The 17688-nt window shown below is 52.9% G+C and overlaps 1 protein-coding gene across 10 annotated transcripts in view; it reads right to left on the bottom strand.

Moving 5' to 3' along the window:
- Positions 1-17688, bottom strand: part of DAB2IP (DAB2 interacting protein) — a 212449-nt gene that overhangs the window by 27822 nt on the left and 166939 nt on the right. For all 10 annotated transcript variants that reach the window (XR_004754927.1, XM_035341255.1, XM_035341249.1 and 7 more), the window contains 3 exons: positions 11274-11427; positions 5344-5442; positions 2654-3208 (listed from right to left, as the gene is read on the bottom strand). Coding sequence is in view for 9 of the 10 variants with exons in the window: in XM_035341255.1 (XP_035197146.1) it covers positions 2654-3208; positions 5344-5442; positions 11274-11427 (808 nt within the window). In the remaining variant the exon portion in view is untranslated. The remainder of the gene's footprint in view (positions 1-2653; positions 3209-5343; positions 5443-11273; positions 11428-17688) is intronic.

Genomic DNA, 17688 nt, shown 5'->3' with positions numbered 1-17688 from the left:
GATGAGGCAGATATTTAGGGAGACAATGAAGCTGCAGCCCTGGCCCTGGCCACCCACGCTCCTTTTGGCACACGGGTCCAGCCCTGCCTCTGGCTCTGACGAGCTGCAGGTAACGAGCCCTGCCTGGGGGGGCAGGGGGCAGTGCCAAGGAGCAGGGGGCACAGCACCACGTCCCCCTGAGCCCCGGCGAGGGATCACACCACACTTTGTGCAGATTGCTCCAGGAGAAGAGCGCCTCGGACAGCACAAGAGCAATTAGCTGCCAACGCGTCCCCGCAGATAACCCACTGGACACCTGGCTCTCCCTCCGGCTGCGATCGCTGCTTCAGCGCCAGCTACAGCGGCCAGGAGCCACAAGGAAACCTGTATCGGTGCAGTACATTCGTGGCTGCTGATCACCAACGCTGTGTGCTTCGGCTTGGGGAGGGCAGGGTGAGCCTTGGGGGCTGCTGGCAGCACTTGGGGGCTGCTGCCAGCATCCCCCCCGCGCTGCTCTGCCTCCTCCAGCACCCCACCGCCCCTCGCTGCCTCCTGCCAGCAGCACCAGGGGCCAGGCAAACCCACGCGGGGGCAGCCCCCAGTTTGCTGCTGGAGCCTTCGGACACGGGTGTGATGAAACCAGCACGGCCCTCTGCTGTGCCTCGCCGCCCCCACGGAGCCTTCCTGGGCACACCCCCGTCACGCAGGCAGTGGGTGGGTTCTTTCCCCTCCCATTCATTTTTTTTATTACTATTATTTTTTTACCTTGCTGCTGTTTTATTCCTTTCTCTGCTCGTCCAGCTCCTCTAGGAAGGCCGTGCCACCCGGCTCCCATGCTCCAGTAACTCCTGCTGCTTTGACAGTTCTCTCAACCCTGCGCTAACGCTGATGGCAGATGACAGGCGGGGAGAGCAGAAGCTCCATTTTAGGGGACTACTCATCAAGTCTGTTTACTGTTTGCCATGTCCCCCGTGCAGAGCCTCTGGGATCTCAAGCGCTGGTGCAGACACGTGTCTGGAAACACACCTGCTCTCTCCTCAGCCTCTCCAGCACCGAGAGGAGAGGAAAAAGCAGGAGCAGCAACAAGACTCACGGGGACGGAGATCAGGGTGAGGACACCTTCTGCACCAAGCCCTGCCAGCCACGCACGGGGCCTTCCTGGCAATTTCACCGCAGCCACAGCCGCAGCCACAGCGCAGAGCTGCAGCGAGGGCAGCCCGGGATGCAGCGCGCAGCGAGCAGCGGTGCCAGCAGAAGGCAGGGCCGAGCTGAGCAAGCATGCGCCGAGCGCGACACAGCCCCGCACAGGGAGCCAGGCAGGGCACACACCTGTGATGCTCTCCCGACACAACCACCCGAGCGGGGTTTCGCACACCGTGAGCTGCTTCTGCCCCCTCAGCGTCCCAGCCCCGTGCTGTGCCCCTCGCTGCACGCCCCAGTGCCCCGTCCTGGGCTCTGGGCGGCTCCGTGCAGCCACTGACACTGCCACGGCAGCAGGCCCGGCCTCGCAATCCTCTCAGCGAGCTTTTCCTGCCTTGAACTCGACCAGGAGGCCAAGCGCTTCTCTGTACGACAGATGGTAATTAAATCTAATCCATGAACCCTGCCACCATCCCAGGCAGCAGCGGAGGCTGCAGGGGAAGCATCAAGCCTCGCAGATTCCCTCAGGTGAGCGGCTCACAGCTCCTCCGTGCCGTAAGAGCTCTGGAAATCTTCCCCAGTGCCCCATGGCAGAGTTCAGAGAGATGTTAACAGAGGGAACGCTGATGCTCTCGCTCCCTCTGTCCCGCACGTGGCCGCACTGTGCCACCCGGGGCACGCAACAAGGACGTTCTGAGGCAGACGGGCCCCACAACTCCACACCGTGGGGCAGGGAGCTTGGTGCTCGCCTGTGCTCTCCAGTAAGGGCGTTTCCAGCTCTGCTCATCTGCCCTCACTCTCGCTGACCAGCCACTACCAGGAGTAAATCCCACTCCCTGCCTCTTCCTGGCTTGTTGCTTCCCCAGACCTGGCAGAGGATTCCCAGCCATGAAGGATGCTCCCACAAAGTGGCCCGATAAACTGGATTTCCACCGCTCACAAAGTGGCCAGCATCAACTCCCCAGCACGTGCTGCCTGGGAGCACCCCAGAACCCTTCCTGCGCTGCTGCCCCCGTCACGTCCCTCTTCTAAAGCAGCAGGCCAGACCCCGAGGGCTCGGAGCTTGCTCAGAGGCAGGCACACCTGGAGCCACGCTTTGCTCCAAAATTCTCATGGCACCATCCGCTCCCGTTTGGTGCCGCAGTGCCGGGTGTGCGGCAGAGCGGCCGTGGGGAACCTGCTGTGTTTCCACAGGAACGCCCAGCACTGCAGGCTGCTTAGCTTAAGCCAATGGTGCTTACATTTCATCCCCAAAAACTGCCTTCTTGCTTGCTCTTACGTTGGTGCTGGTGCAGAACAAGAGCCTGCCCCCTGAGCCTCCACGAGTAGGGAAAAAGGACTTGGGTTGGTATCTCGTGGTCCCCCCGAGCTCTTTACTAATTAAGCCACTCACACTGCGCATGCTACCGACTTGTTGGCAATAAAGAGCAAAATCGCAGTGTATTAACGACGGCTGAGCCCAACCAACGTGCTGACTCCCTGCAGCCCAACCCTGCTCATCTCTCGCGGGAGCGTGCGGCTGCCGCAGCCTTACCTTGGCCTTGCCTGTGCTCTGCAGGATGTGCACCAGCGCGGACGCCATCTCCTCTTTGTTCTTCACGCTCAGCGAGGGCTCCAGCACCGAGCACAGCACCATGTAATTGTTCGTGATGTACTCGGCGAACTCCTTGTACATCTCCATGGGAAGGATGCTCATGCTCTGGTAGCGTGACTTGATGCGGATCATGGGCCCTGGGGACTTGCCCTTCCCGGGGTTGGGGCTGACCACGGGGTACCATTTCTCCACAAACTGCCGGCCCGTGACGGAGCTGACAGGGATGTTCACCTGTCCAATGAAATTGGTCTTGTCCTTCTTTTTCTTCTTGTCAGTCTCTTTGTATAAGTGCACCGTAATGTTTTTGAGCGATGGGAGGTTATTAAATTCAAAGTGCTCCCCCCAAAAGACGTTATCAGTTTTCAATTTACAGGTAGTTCGTGCATAAAGAACGTCATCCAGGCATAATTCACACAGGTACTTTTTCTTAGCTGGCAGGTCCTTGGCTTCAATAATCCATAACTTTAACATATTCTCTACCCTTCTGCTGTTGTCCTAGAAAAAAAAGATGCAAAGAAAAAAAAGGTCAAGAAAAAAAAACAACAACAAAGCCACGCACAACAGAACTGGAGATATGAGTTAATTATTTCGGATGGGCTAAATGAGCAGAAGCTTAATTACATTTTATTTTAAGGAAATACTGGCTCTCAGGAATTTGCATAATAATGCTACTTATGTTAATTTCCCAAATATCACCATGCTCTCCATGTCTGCTGGTGCCAATTAATAAAAGAAACAAGGAAGATAAAACCCGTCCAAATCATAAATGTACCATGTCCAATTCCCTGCCAAGAGGACCTCCAAAGAAACCTGATCCGATCACTACTGGCTTGTGCAAAACAAGCTGCGTGACAGGTACCACAAAGGCACCTCCCCTCGCAGTCCAGCCGCTTTGCAGCAGCTCTGGAGCACATTTTCTGTACTGCAGCAGAGCAACAACAAAGGGATCTGAATGCACGCTCAGGGATCACCTCGTCCGTGGCTGGAACACAACCACCTCTGGCACGGGAAGAGGCTTTTGCAAAACTTCACAATGTTTTAGAGCACAAGTCCAGAGCATTGAACTAAACATCAAGAGGAATGCTGGGACACCGAGTGAGTCACGCCGCGGAATCATTACAGTTCAGAAACAGAAATTTGGCTCGGTGTCATTTAAGCAACAATGCAGCAAAGGATACCGCGGCTCTTCAACGGCTCCCCAGCGATGCTGACCTGGCCCTGGAAGCACATCCAGGGGCACCTGCTGCAGCAGTGACTGCAGAGATAAAGCACTCGCAGCTGAACTGCTCCTGGGGCTGCAGTGACCTGTGCTGTCTCGGAGCCCTCCCTGAATGGCAACCATGGAACGTTTCTGCTGGGAGCCCACAATGGGGTACTGTAGGTTCAGGAAGTACACACAGGAACTACACGAGAACATTGAATTCCTGATAGAAATATCAAGTCAGATACTGAGTTTATTGTCTACGAACTCAAAGATGGAAAGTTAGCCTCAGCTAATGGCATGTTTCGAGATGAGGGCATCTTTCCAAATGAATTTCCACTGAACACCACATCGCAGAGCCATACTGACGTGTCCAGCCCCCCCTCACATTCCCAGGACTTTTCTCATGGTGTGACGCTCCAAACCTCACACAGCTCCTTCAGGACATTACTGCCAGGCTGCTGCGCTCGGACAGGCACTGGAGCCACTGAGCTGCACGTGGAGGAATACGCTGCTGGGGGCAGAAGCCCCCTCCCTCCTCTGCCACTCCCATCCTGACACTGAAGGAAATCTCTTATCCCAAACTAGGAACAGTGAACTCAGACACGGAGGGCTCCTTTAGCAGCCTGCCAGGCCCAGACCTAACCTGTACGCAGGTATGTGTCTGATCCCATCATTTGTGTCTTCTCTGATCAGCACAAAATGACTTGTTGATGGAGCTCATCAGCTGTGAAATCCTGCAGCTGATTAGTCCTGATCAATCTTTGTTAACTAATTCCAGTGCAGAGAGGGAGAAGCAGCTGTAGACTTTATTGGAGGACATCCTTAAGTCTTAGTGGGCCATAAAAACACATATTGGGCATCCCTGTGTTCAGTGAAGAGAAGGATTTGTTTCTGGAGATCTCGGACGGGATGGTTTCGCCACCCTCAACTGCCTGTAAAAGTGAAGGCTACGTTCCACTACTGCCTCAAGAACGCGCTGCCATGTGCCACCTGAACTTCTCCATCACTAGAGCACACACTGCAAGAACTACCGGAGTCAGGGAACGTGGTATGTGAACTTCAGACCATTCAGTCTTGTAACATTGCTGGCAGCTACCGGCCATCTGTCCCAGCACTTCTGGGAGGTGGGAAGTCCTACTTGAGTGGCAAGTATCATTACCAACAGAGCAAGAGGGAAGATTCTTCAAGTCTGATCATTTCACAGCAACAGCTGAAGCAGCATGTGCTGAGAAAAGAGGAAAGAAATAATTGGCACTTTCACGTAAATATAATTGTGGAAGAAATGGAAATATGGAAAAAGGCTGACCCACAATTACACTTACTCACGAAAATGACAATACGTCCCCTGCTGCTGCTATGCACTGGGCTATAAAATGTAATAACGAGGAACTGAACTATAGCAGAGGCAATTCCTCACAGCCACTACCTTATTTGGGTGCACGGCACGCCGCAGGTTTTCCATCCATTTATCTCGCTCTGCTGCAGAACGACACGAGAAGCACTTACTTCCTGATGAAGTCGTCACCTACAGGGAAAGGAACAGGATTATGTCTTGACCAGCACACTGCAGACTGTGATATGGGGGAGAAGGGGAGTTAGGAAAGGTGCTAGTGGGTTTTTTTCTTTTTTTTAAGTAAACAGCTTTACCCAAGCATGAAGCAACAGCCCCTACGGCTACCAGAAAAACAGGGCAACTCTGTATGTCACAGAAATAATCATGGAAGCAAATTCCAATTACTTCTCCTCTTCCACACCAGAAAACACAAGATAATGGCCCCGTGCATGTGATGCTTTAAACCACCAAGCTCCTCAACTGAGAAGAGTGCAAATCCTTAAATGAACTAAAGATAAACTGCAACCACTTGGCATCCCTCCAGATTCAGCCCAAAACCTGTAGTTGTAACAACCCAGCCCTTGTTTTTGTAAGAACGCCGGGCCCCGGCAGGCTGGCTTCTTGCTGTCCCCCTTCACGTCCTGTTCTGAAGGCCTTGCTGTGAAGAACATGGGGCCGAGGACGTACACCACGCTGCTGGAGGGCCGGAGGCACTCCTGTGCTCCCCACACTGGCTCCCCTCAGCCATGCACAAAGCCCTCAGCCGGCTGCTCCCCCTTCTCCGTGTCCGCTGTATTTGGCGATGCCCCGTAATATTCTTTATGTACTTCTCTGGCTTGCAAGCAAACGGACCTGGTTAGCACCTCAATAACTCCCCCCGAGTTTCACTTCGGCCAGCCAAGCCGCAGAGCTCCCTGTGAGTGCCGTATCGCCTGGCAGCCTTTGTGTTTACACGCTGCACACCGCTTATCTGCTTCTGCGAGACACAATCTCCTCTAATTTCATACATCTCCCCGAACCTGTTCTTACAAGCAGAGCCGGCACTTGCTACGATTCATCACTAGCTAACCTCAGCCGCGCGCTGAGCACATCCCTTCGCGCAAAGACATCTCCTCACCAGGACAACGCGACGCGAGGCCCAGCCTGCCTTTTCACAGCAAATACAGGAAACCTTCCCACGCTCAATATCCCCCAAGTTCTCTCCTTCAGGACTCTTCCCTGTCCTTAATGCACTCGTCCTGTAATACTAATATTCTTTGGGGCACACATTATCTTCCATTTCTAAGAAAGGACGGCTCCGTATTACTAGGCAAGATCTTTTCAGCATCCTTTCACACTTCGATGCGTTTCCCGTTTCTTCGAAGTTTCCCATCACAAACGTGCCCTGCTTCATCCCGTTTGCTGCTCCTGGGAACCTCTGTCCCCAAACAAGCACACCTCTGGTGGCCCAGGGGATGTACCACTCACAGAAGTGACTGTCCACGGTGTGTGACCCCTACACCTTGCCCTGCCCGTGGTGTGGCTGCTCTGTATTTTGATCCTTTTCTCAGCAGAGCTTCTACAACAGGATTCCAGATGAGCGCAGCCATACACCGGCATGGTGACGACACCCAGAAAGAGGCCGTGCGCAGCTGCACCGCTGTGTCGTGCTTCAGAACTGCTCAGACAAGAACCTAACAATTCAGAACTTGAGCCCTGGCTTGTTTGGTCCACAAATTCAGCTGCGCAAGACTCAAAATCAGCCACGTTCAAATCCAGAGCATCACAGTCCTGAACGCTGCTGGGACAGCCACAGCACCCTGCGGTGCCACAGCCGGGTTTCTGTACCCCAGAGTGGGAAAAAACTCTCCCACTGGCACTGAGTGAGGTCCACTAAATCCCGTCCTGCTTAGAAATCAGTTAATAAAAGTGTAACAGGTCAAATACACTTTTCAGTAAACTATACCATTAGTCCATTTCCTCAAAGGCCATTTTCACCGAGCTTGTTGTTTAGCTCTTTTGTTTTGATGGAAGTTTGGTATACAAATGAATTTTCCAAAAAAAGAGGATTATGGTTTATTTGATTGTTGTGGAAAGATGCTCTCTTAAAGACAAGTTCTCCTTGGTGGCACACATGGATCCCACAGATGCCTAGAGCATTCATATCCAAATAAACAAACATGCAATTTAGCCGTCCTTCTATTGGCTTTGTTAATTAAATTTGTGTGTTTTTTTTTTTAACAGCTGTCTGTTTAGTTGAATATCTAATATATTTTCTTGCCACGCTTAAGTCAATACGTTAGCATTGAGTTATCACAGTACAATTTATGATTCAATTCCAAAACAATTACTGATCAACTAATCATTCCAAAGCTACACAGAACTATCTGTTCATTCAAGTGAGAAAAGGCAAAAGTCCTCGTGGCAGGTAGGAAGCCCTCGAGATCTGCTGGGAGGTGAAAGTCCCACCTACCACATGGGACCAAAAACGGCATTTTCCACAGATCTGCAATAATCTTTTGGCTTTGAGCTCTGACCTAAATATTATATGGCATTGATGATCTTCATGACATTAATTACCTTGATAAAGAGCATTCTTACCTCAACAAGATTTTGGATGTGCTAAAAACCTATTAAGGTACAGGATAAACTCGCAGGTGGGTGATCCCTTAAGTCAGACAAAATCCTGTCATTTTCAAAAGGTGTTAGGTACAGCATCCTCAAAGCGTATTGCAAGGAATCTCACTGGTGTAGCAACAGAGGATGATAACCGAGTAACTAAAGCTGTTTCTCTCGATGTGTGCAGAAGGTTTTACAAGTTCAGGCTCGAGCTGACAACCCCACCGCACCCACCAGCAGAAGGGCACAGCCTGGGGCGGCCCCGCAGAGCCTGTGACGGCTGTCTGGGGTCTGGAGGGCCGTGTGAGAACAGTGACTGCTTACACCGTGGGACTAAACCTCTCCTCTGAAAACTCCTGTTCTCAGGCACGGCCAGGATGAGGCTACAAGGCTTTAGTTGTCCCAGAGCAATCAGCCCAGTTGCAGTTTTTCCTTCCTCCTGCTCTGGATCACGAGCTGTGCAGCAAGACAAGACTCTGGCCTGCCCACACAGAAACAGAACCCTTCCGTCCTGATTCCCATTCCTGGTGCAGGTCACCAGGATCCCACAAATAGCAGAGCCAGGAATAGGCTCTGGGAGTCTGGACTCTGAGTCTCCTTTACGAGGCTAAGCTGCCTACTATATATTTAGCACACACAGCACATGCGGTGGCTCTAGATGATTATGCTGACTGGAGGTCTTATAAGGAGAAAGAAGACGGCATTGAATAACTTTAAAAACAATCACTGAGGAAAACAAGTAAATACTGACTTCCAAGTACTCAGCAAGTCAGAGAAAAAGCAAGTTTCACCGACCTAAATAAGCAGAAAAAGCCTGATGCAGCACTGAAAAAGCGCTGTGTGAGTGCTGACTCTCCCGGCCCCTGGCAGAGCCAGAGCCACCACACGGCTTCACAGCGGCAGGCCAGGCCGAAGGAGAGAAACAACCCCGCTGTAACCTTTATACAGCCCGCTGCCTCAACAAACCACTTGCTTTCTCTAGTGCAGACGACTTCGGCACCTCTCTCTCGTCTCCAGCCCTTTCCCCTGCAGCTCCTGGGGCCCCGGGCTGCTGTGGCGCGGTGCAGGAGGAGCTGCGTGAGGCAGCTCGTGCTGGGGATGGCGAGCGGCGGCTGGCCTTGCTGGCACTGTCCTGCAGCCGACCACACCGAGAGGAGATGATTTTGGACAGCGTGAGGCTGGCACTGCCCAGCACCAGTGCTGCCTTTCGCCACTTGAGATAGCAGAACTGGCTGTTGCTGACAGGCCTCCCTGGAGAATGGATCCACTGGAGCTTCACAGGGCAGGGACTGGGCACAGTATCACCCCGCAGCCTCTTCACGATCCATTGTGTGGAAAAAGTTTCGTGTCCCTGACTCGGGCAGGCCCTTCTCACTTGACATTTCATAGTCAGGGCTCATTTTCCAGGACAACAGCCTGAGTTTCTTGCTCTTATGTGTTCTGACACACAGCAGTGTCGTGGCCCAACCAGCAGCTTCAGTTTTCCTCTCAGTTTCCCACAGACCTGAGCCAGAGCTTTTGCAGTTCCACACCGCAGGAATTGCCACAAGTTTCCTGCTCTTTGCTGAGCTTCCACCAAAAAGTGGCCTATGCTATGTCTTGCTTGTACTTACTGACAGAGCAACGCTGAAGGATTCAGGATAACAGAGGGAGTCCTCAGGACACGGGATATTCGGGATCGATCAGAAGTCTACCTTTCTAGTTTTCTAAAACATTCTCCAAAGCAAAACAACGAAAGGCAACTTTCAAGCACTGAGAAGATGCCCGTGCAGTTCTGTCGCTCTGCTTCCACTGCTGCCCGGCCCAGAGAACCACGCGATGCGGCGCACAGCGTTCGGCCGCCTGCGCCCTGGTCGCTGCCCTCCCGACGACAACGCTTACCCTCCGCTGGCTGTGCAGGGAGGATTGCGGGCACTGCCCACTGCCCATCAGGGATCCAGAAAGATCTGCAAATTCATTTCACTTCTGACCTAGCGCAGTGTCTGGAAGAGGCTCTCCGGAGCTGCAAGACCGATGCATTAACACAATATGCCATTTAGCTCTCACCTAACCGCTTCCCTCTGGAGCTTGCTGATGAGTAACCATCAGTTACAAATCAATGCCCCTTTTGTTTTCCAGCATTCTTCCTTTACTTTGCAGGATTTGCAGAACAGCAATTAACATGTTCTTCTTTTTTATGACTCTTCTTTACCCAACTCACTTAAAAATGGAATTTTCTTCCTCCTTACAAGTGCATGACTTGTGTAATTTCCCTCTCAGTCAACTTCTACAAGTACTGTTCATATCCCTTCCCCTTCTCTTGTGTGCTGAACAGAATTGGTAAACAACTCTTATATTATGGATGTCACATCTATTTTCCATCTAGCTTCATTTTATCTTTCTTGAGTGGAATGTAATAGAGGCCATATAGTTTACAAAACTGTTCTCCTCCTGACCTGCCACACTTGCTCAATTCTACAGAGAATGAACAGCACTGGAAAATTTATATCTCAACCCACTCCCTCAACTTCAGAGTTCATGTCAGGGGCTATTTTTTGGTCAGACTGCTTCTGTATTACCCACTTATATTTTAAGAAATGGATCTTTTAATTCATTTATCTCAAACTGTGCTAATTTCAGTAGTGTAAAAATCTTCGCATGTCCCATCTGACTCCTCCTGGGCACTGACAGTGCTGTCTTCACATACATCTGCCCATCCTAGGAATGCATTCCCATCAAATTTTACAGTACAACCCAAGCACGGCTATATGGTTTATCTACTCGCTGATGTCCAAGTACAAAGAGATTACCTTTTCTTCACAGAAACACAAGTAGCAACCACCTTATTACTGTAAGAAAACCATTTCCCAGTTCCATATGCAGGTGCTGCCACAAGCAATAATGCTTTTCCGTCCATGATGCAGGGCAAACAATTCCCAAGAGGCACTGCCTTGTGTTATCCAACTACAGACTTGTTTGTGTGTGTCCCACCACCTCCTGCTAGCGTCAGATAGCATCCTCACATGCCATAAAAGATGCACATATCCATTTAAAAAACACCTGAAATACCTGAAGTCCTCAACACTGCCACTAATAGCTGTAGGCTATCTTCGTGACCACGTATAACATCTTTGGAAGCACAGAACAGAGACGAGCACCTTCTGCTATCTGTATGAACATAAACTACAGCTGTAAGCTCTGCTAATACAGAGCTCTAAGTAGTCTGGCACCTGTGCCAGGAGCGAGCCCTGCTGCGACAATGGTTATAAGGCAGAGCTCACTGCTCTGATTTGCGGGTGTGCTTCTCCTTGGAATTATGAAGTAATTTTCTGCCCATGTCTCTGTGTAACAATTCAGAGCAGAAGCGTTCTGTAACAGCGAGAGCCCAAGATCCCGCACCTGGCTCCCCGGCCAGCCCTGCCACACGGCGTAGAGAGGCTCCTTACCTCAAAGCAGTAGTCTTGTCCCAGGATGCTACTGTGCACCGGCTTGATGACCACTTCTTCCTCCATGCTGAGATCCAGAGCCTCAACAGCACTACTGGGACTGAGCAAAGACTCGTGGGAGCGCGATTCTTTCAGCCTCGGCATTAGATGGGATCTGGAGGAAAAATGCGAACATATCAGTGGATGCTTTCGTGCCCAGAGAAGTGATTCAGCCCATCTGTTAGCAACAACTGCAGAATATCCCTGTGAACTTTATGCCGTGAGATGGCAGAGGGCTCAGAATAGCATCCCCCCGTGCACAGGGACTCCTCTCCCCCTCCAGAAACGCATCCAGCTGTATCACGGATGCAGACTGTGTGGATTTGCACTCTGTAACCAACAATCCGAGGGCTCGTGTGCTCCATCCGATTGTTACCCACATCCCCAGGATGGGGAGAGTGTGGAAAATAAGGCCATGATAGCCCTATCGATTGATCTAAATGCTCTGGAGTCCCACTGGCAGCATTTAGCAGCAGGGAGCCCACAGACAGCAAGCAGCACACCATTTTCAGAGACAGCCAATACAATCAATGGTGCTGTAACTCTTAAAGCAAAATCAGAGAGCTCAAGGGGGAAAAAAAAAGAGAAGGATAGCTAGGTACTCCCAGGGAAAACACAACACAACCATAAAGTGGCAAGGGAAAAAATAACTTGAGAGCAGAGGGAGCAGTTGCTTTCTCTATAGTCTGCACCGTGTAAAATGTTCCTATGCAAGCCGGCTCACAAAAGCTCTGATCCCAGCAACTCTGACCTTTCAAACCTCTGGCAAGCACTTTGGGGTCTTCCAAAGAGAACGTGTCTGTCTGTCCATAAAGTACGCTGCCTTATTCAAAGGCGCGGAAGGACAGAAATAAGGGGAGTTAGAGATATTCTCAGCGCAGTCGTTTATGAGCAGAACAACAATGCTCCCAATATTCTCTGTCAGAGTGCTCTGCCTGTGCGTATTGAGTTCTGTCAGTCTCCAGAACACAGCTGACCAAAACACAGGGAAATGTCAATAGTGCATGCAAAATTCATAGCTTCCAGTGACTCACATGCCAAGCTCAATCTAGAAAAAGCCAAAGTCAAGTCTAAGATAAACAGCACCGGGAGATAAAAAGGTGCTCCTCTAGATTTGCCATTAAGATTCAGGCCATCGATAGATCCCGAGGTGACGAAGGATCAGCCTGCAGCTGGGCTATCCAGCGGGGAACGGGAAAGGGACAGCTCCGAGGGCTGCAGGCCGCCCCTCGTGCAGCTGCTCAGGGGACAAACGGCCCCCAAAGGTTACAAGCTTTGGGTTACCAGACCCGTACGGGATCAGAAGCGGTGCCTTAGAAGCACCAAGGCTCTCCACCCCATTAGCAATTCTCTGAGTTGCCCGCTCACCCCACATCTCTATTGTGAATAAATTGATCTTTAGGAACTGAGCGCAGTCATTTCCCAGTACTTTGTGGCAATTTTGCACTATTTTCACAGAAGAGGATCCATAGCCTTTTCCTCTGAGTGATACCTAAGTGAACTCTAATAGGGGCAGACAGATCAAGTTGCCCTGGCTGCTGCGTACAGGACTGCTACCCAGCAGCTCAAAACTGCCAACACAGACCTGATAACCTCAGAATCGAGGCATTTCTGGCAAGTCTTATTTCTGCAATTTACAGATGAAATTAGAAGAGCGAAGTAACCACGCTGGGACTTGCATTTTTGTGTGGGCACATATAAATATTGATAATTTCAACCTACAACTGAGGATCTACATACTGTAAGGCACCGAGCTGGACTGCTTCATGCTGGCATAAGAATTTTTGCTGAAATTAAAACAAAACGAGCCTATTTTTCATTCAAAATCACTGCAGCTGCAAGGCCACGGGTGGGAATGCAGATGTGCAATACGAAGGAACACCAAGCAGGAGTTTCTCAGGACTTATCTCATTCTCACCAAATTCAACAAATGCCTATTTCTATCTCCCCGTACTCTGCTGTACGTCTCTGGGTATTCTACAATTAACAGGGTTTTCTTAGACACAGGAGTATTTGGGGGGTTCTTTCCCAGGCAGGACGCGTTCCCTGGCTGCCTTTTCCTCCCGAACGGCAGATCAGATCCGACCCAGGTCAGCAGCGCCAGCACTTCTCACCAGATGCCGCGCTGCATGGAGGAGGCTGTAGGTCTCAAACCGGCCCTAAATGGCGCAGCATCTGCCTGCCTATCACGAGCTAAACGGGGAGATGTCATTAATTAGAGGCTCTTGTTGGAGATCTCAGCAGAAAGGCTGAGGTCCTTCTGCCAGAGGAAGCCCTGGCAGAGGGGGAGCGCTGCCTGCGCGGGGGCTCCCAGGGCAGCGGCCGGATCCCCCCCAGCACCCCCAGACCTGCCCTGGCGCCACGGTGTCGCTCCTTACTCCAAACACCCCGATCCGGAGGAGAAGCATTTCTCCCATCCGTTACAAGGAACGTGACATCCGCGGCACGCTCCCATTTCCTGGGAGATGTCTGCCAGGCCCTGTCACAGCTCCCACGCTCTCTGCTGCAGGGACAGCACGAGGACGGCCCTGCCAAGGCCACGCGCTGCTCCCTGACTTGTTGGGCGAGGACGTTCTCCTCTCCGCGAGCCCTCAGCCTCCCTGCACATGGGGAGAAGGCGGCTCCGTGCGGCCCCTGGCGAGGCCTCGGGGCGCTGACGTCTCTGCCCCTGCTGCAGGGGTCACTAAGGCCTGCAGGGCGTGGGGCAAAGGCAGCTTGCTGGGTGACGGTCGGCAAGGAGTGCAGAAATAACAGTAAAAAACAACATCCTGGCTTACACGAGCCGATCAAATTCAGTTCCTACACCTTTGTTTTAATATGGTGGGAGCGTCCAGCTGCCCGGAGATGTCTCACAGCAGGAAACCCTCTTTCCAAACAGCACATTCAGTTCCTTTTGCCGTGGGCCTGATTTTAATCCCTTTCTACATGCCTAAAGTTCAGTTGAAATGAAGGAGGGGAAAAAAAAAAATCTCATAAAACACCACATTAGTTCTAAAGAGAAATAACATTACTGCTACTGGCACTGACCTGGAGAGTCCCGCACAGAGGCAGCCAGTCGCTGGTTATTAAAGGAAGAGGTTTACTGCCCCAGAGCAACGAGCGAGGGTTGTTGTTCTAAATAATAAAAGCCATAAAGCACCGCCACGTGAAGGGACGCTATCCCCCTCCGCCTGCTTCCCTCATAAGCAGCCAGAATTAGGGATGCTGAGCACTGTCGGGCCCTGAGTGCACCCCCAGCCCAGGCAGGACTCTGGGTACCAGGGAGGAAGCACGGGGCCAGAAGCCATCCTCACCGACTGCGGGGCCTCAGCACCGGGCACAGGAACCGTCCTGCCAGCAGGACCAGCGGGACTGCTGGGGAATTCAGGCCCCGTGCTCCCTCGAGAGCAAAGATACTCACTGAGGCTACAAGGAGGGAAAGTGTTCAGGGCCTGTCTGCACAGAATTGTTCTGGAATAGGTCTCGTGTGTTAAACTGGTACACTTATTCCAGAAATGCTTTCTTGTGAAGACAAGCCCTCAAAGGGGCAACCCCAACAGTTTTCATTTCAGGACTTCAGCTGCCTGAACCCACGCAGCTGCTGACTTTCGTGGTTTTCTGATGGAAATTTTCCTGATATTGTTTGAAAGACAGAAGCGAACAGGGAACCTGGCTGGCTAGCTGCAGAGAGGGGGAGCAGACACAAAACGTAAAACATGGAAAAAAATAACGAAGAACTTTTCTTAAATCTACTGTGAAAGCAGAAGCAGATCGGGGGATCCTGAGGGAAGTCCAGGCCCCTCACTGAAGACGTCCCGTAAATACCAGCTGCAGTCGGCTGCTGCAACACCAACACCCCGCTGCCAGCAAGGCCGAGGGTGCCCAGCTTAAGGATCAGGTCTCCTAAATAACAGCCGTGACCCTGGGCATGTTTCCAGGTCAGGACCGTTCACCATACGCAGGTTTTCAGGGGCTAACAGCTCTCTGCTCTGACCCCCAGGGCAGCCCTCGCCCCCTTGCCGTCCCCTGCAGGGGTCCTGCGGGCACAGGCGCAGCGCGGCCGGGACCCGCCTGCAGCGTCGGCACAATTTAGAGCTGTCTCCAGCCTGGGGATTAAGCTGTGTTATGACTGAGAACAAAGTGGGCGACTCCACCGAATTATCTGCAGCCTCAGATGGGAGAAGGCTGCCAGCGGGGCAGACGGGCGCACCGTCCCCGTCCTGCTTCACCGGAGGCACAAATTCAGGTGCTGGGGAGCTGCACGGCACGGAGCTGCCTGCCTGCACGGCCCCAGCTGCTCGGAGGAGCCACATCCTCCAGCAGCAGACACAAACAAGGCTCTCCTATGCCTCGTCTCCCAGGCCCCCCCTGCCTCACGAGCAGTGCCCGTGTGAAACCCCGGGGCCCGGCGCTGCTTCCTGCCAACCTCTTGGCCGCTGCCGCAGCTCTCACCCATTCCTACCCTTGTGCCTCATCCTGCTGAGCGCGTTGCTTCGATTTAACAAATAAATATCCAAGTGTTGTTATGGGAATAACCATGAGGAACGGCACTGCAGAACTTGTGTGCTCCCAGAAGACAAGGGAGTGTTTTTTTTTCCTGTACGTGTGGATGAAGTCCCCACGAGCGCTCTGCGTGCGGCGCTGCATCCTCCCAGGACAGCAACGCCCATGTTCTGCTAATCCGAGCTTTCCCCCCTGCTCTCCGACCTCCAGCCGCTGATCTGTGCCGCCGCGGGCTGAAGCGGAGGCGGATGCCCCGCAGCCCTTGGGCTCCCCGGGCAGCAGGGTGCAGGGAGCAGCGATCAGCGCGCTCACCACCGGCAGCTGTGTCACGTTCCCCTCACTGCACAACACCTTCACCCAGCAAGACAAAGGACGTGTAATTAAACTTATTAATGGCTGCCCTTGTTTTTAGACTGTTCTCGGTTTCAGCTGGCAGCAGGATTAATTACATCCAAAAGGACTCTGTCAGCTCAGACCAGGTTCCAAATTTTGTTTTTGCCAGGGCAGTGCTGAAGGGTGATTTAGCTCACGACGTTCACCTGGGCAGGGCCCGTGCTGGGCTAGCGATGGCCACAGCCAGGTTTGCCAGCACCAAGCTGTAAGTCCAGCACAGAACGAGCAGCAAGGACACCGCTGGGTTTGCAACATGCAACATGAGAGAAGCTGCAAAAGCAAGCAAAATGGCTCGAGAGCAAGGAATAAACAAGAATCAGAAATGCTACTCGACTTTCAATAACCAAGCATGATAAGCTAGAGAAGCAACTTCTCCCTCCTTCCCAAGAGCACAATGGGACCACCATTTCTCTCTTTTAACAGTAACCAACACTTCCATATAAAATACGAGCTTTTCTTCCCACATCAGGCTAAATCAGCATCTACTGATAGAGCTGCATCTGTGGGCAGCTGATACAGAGGACGCGGAGCCACCGCTCTTTGGAATTCACAGAATCACAGAATTTTCTAGGTTGGAAGAGACCTCAAGATCATCAAGTCCAACCTCTGACCTAACACTAACAGTCCCCACTAAACCATATCCCTAAGCTCTACATCTAAGCCAATTCGGACCCCAGCGCAGCCCCAGGCCTGGCCATTCCCACAGCACCAGCAGCCTCCGGAGCGAGGAGGCACAGGACAGCCACAGCAGCCACCGGGACAAGGACGGGGAGCGCAGGCAGTGGCAGGACCACGGCAGAGCCCCCCAGTGCCCTGCCACCGCCCGCGGGCACCAGCGAGGTCGGGGCGCTCCCCACCTGCACCCCGCATCCGCAGGCTGGGAGGAGGGTGGGGATGAAGGCTTTGGGTTTTGGCCGTGAAATCGTGCTCGGCGTAACTCGGGAGGCAGGATCTGAGCAAGCGAGGAAAAGCCAGGCAGGATCTTTCCTCCTGGATCAGCCACAAGGAAATCGAAGTCGCGAGCTCTGTCTTCTGCGCCACGGCCCCAGCTGCGGAGCCTGGCCGCGGACCGTTGCCTAAGGCAGCGGGGATGTTTTAATAAATAATGAGGAAAACAAAATTCTTCGCACACGGTCTCATGGACGCAGCGCTGCTAAAAATAACGCGCTGCTGGGCGCGGGGCAGCGGCCGGGGAGGGAGCCGCGGGCTGAAACCCCGCCACGGCCGGGCTGGCTCCGAGCCTCGGCGGCCTCCGGGGAGCTTCGGGCCCTGAGCCGGGTCCCGCCGGGCCGGGGCCGGGGCCGGGCGGCTCCGCCACGGGGCTGCGGGCGGCGGCAGAGCCCGCGGGGGAGGCGAAAGGAACCCAGGGGCTGCGCCGCGCCCGGACACCGGGGGACACCGGGGGACGCGGACACCCCCGGACACCCGCACGGGGACATGCACGGACCCGCCCACCCCCCCCGCACACCCCCGATCCCCCGATCCCCGCCGCGCTGCTCAC

The sequence above is a fragment of the Oxyura jamaicensis genome, chromosome 17 (assembly GCF_011077185.1).
Source record: "Oxyura jamaicensis isolate SHBP4307 breed ruddy duck chromosome 17, BPBGC_Ojam_1.0, whole genome shotgun sequence".
In the NCBI taxonomy this organism is placed as follows: Eukaryota; Metazoa; Chordata; class Aves; order Anseriformes; family Anatidae; genus Oxyura; species Oxyura jamaicensis.
The sequence above is the reverse complement of the archived record's forward strand: the minus strand, read 5'-3'. Positions and strand labels throughout refer to the sequence as shown.